The sequence below is a fragment of the Sinocyclocheilus rhinocerous genome, unplaced genomic scaffold, assembly GCF_001515625.1.
Source record: "Sinocyclocheilus rhinocerous isolate Xijiao unplaced genomic scaffold, SAMN03320098_v1.1 scaffold270, whole genome shotgun sequence".
In the NCBI taxonomy this organism is placed as follows: domain Eukaryota; kingdom Metazoa; phylum Chordata; class Actinopteri; order Cypriniformes; family Cyprinidae; genus Sinocyclocheilus; species Sinocyclocheilus rhinocerous.
Genome location: NW_015653456.1, coordinates 144,516 through 145,688, shown reverse-complemented (window position 1 = coordinate 145,688; position 1,173 = coordinate 144,516). Strand labels below are relative to the sequence as shown.

Below are 1,173 nucleotides of genomic sequence, written 5' to 3'. Positions count from 1 at the left end.
CCACTCCAAGGGCTCTGCCCTTCAAAGGCATAGGGTCGGGATGATTACTTCCATTTGGAATTTGCCCCATGAACCGTACGGTACGAATACGTGTACCGTTACACCCCTAATATACTATATATACATATCTATATACACACACACATATATACACATACATTCATACATATACACACACACACATGTTCGTGTGTCTAGCTAAAATGCTGTCTATGTAGGGCAAATCGCAAAGAATTGACACATGACCGCGGATTGCGTCACTGTTTTTTTCCCTTGCTTTCACAGGTAAAACAACACACCTGAACTCTGAAGCAGGTAGATACAGATGAATGTGTTGCTCTTGACAGCTTTCGACAGGAAACCCTTTGAACGAATTTTTTTTTATAGGAAACAATGCTAAGCGACTGATCTAGATTTTTACCAGTCAGTTCTGCTAACACTACAGCTAAAGTTGATTGGCGAATTTTTAAGAAATTTATACCTCACACCAGGATACTTTTAAATTCAACAAAAATGGACTCGTGGCGTTTTCTTTTCGCTGCCTTGGTTTTTATTCTCGGTGTTCATGGCGGCGGCGAAACACAGAGTAGCACAGAAGACAAACTCACATCAGCACAGGGCCAGTGTGTCCAACCTTTCAGGCCCGGTCGGGAAGACTTTGTTCTCGACACGGAAGAGTCGATTGAGGATGGGGCCGTTTTCCTGTCAAACCCGAGCGTCGCGCACAGGAACGCGTGCATTGCTGCGTGCTGCAGAGATCCCAGATGCAACTTGGCCCTCATAGAAGACGGATACGAGAAGGGACCCAACAAAAGCTGCTTTCTCTTCAACTGCTTATATAAGCAAAAATATGTCTGTCGATTTACTCAGAAGAAGGGGTTCACAAATTTTATACTGGATTCAGTCTATGAATATTACCTGAACGGCCGCAAAAGTGGTAAACTTTATTCTTTGCTCTCTCTCTCTCTGTATATATATATATATATATATTTCAAAATGTCTTGACTTACTCTTCCTGTTAAATGACTCACTGGATGTGTATGATGAATGCAAGGCTGTGCAGCAGTTAAGCCAGTGGCTCTCAGATCTGCCTTCAGTCCACACAGTGCTCACTTTTCACAATCCAGTCAATAACCAGTAAATGTAATCAAGTCTCACCCTATGATCCCCCCC

General features: G+C 42.9%; 1 protein-coding gene across 2 annotated transcripts in view; it reads left to right on the top strand.

The window, feature by feature from the left end:
* spint1b (serine peptidase inhibitor, Kunitz type 1 b) overlaps window positions 1-1,173 on the top strand; it is a 16,718-nt gene continuing 15,545 nt past the window's right edge. The window contains exons 1-2 of one of the 2 annotated variants that reach the window (XM_016521859.1): window positions 1-80; window positions 286-937. In XM_016521859.1, coding sequence (XP_016377345.1) covers window positions 514-937 — 424 coding nt within the window. In that variant the 5' untranslated portion in view covers window positions 1-80; window positions 286-513. Of the gene's footprint in view, window positions 81-268; window positions 938-1,173 lie in introns of those variants that run through there. The other variant, XM_016521860.1, reaches the window with a different exon arrangement.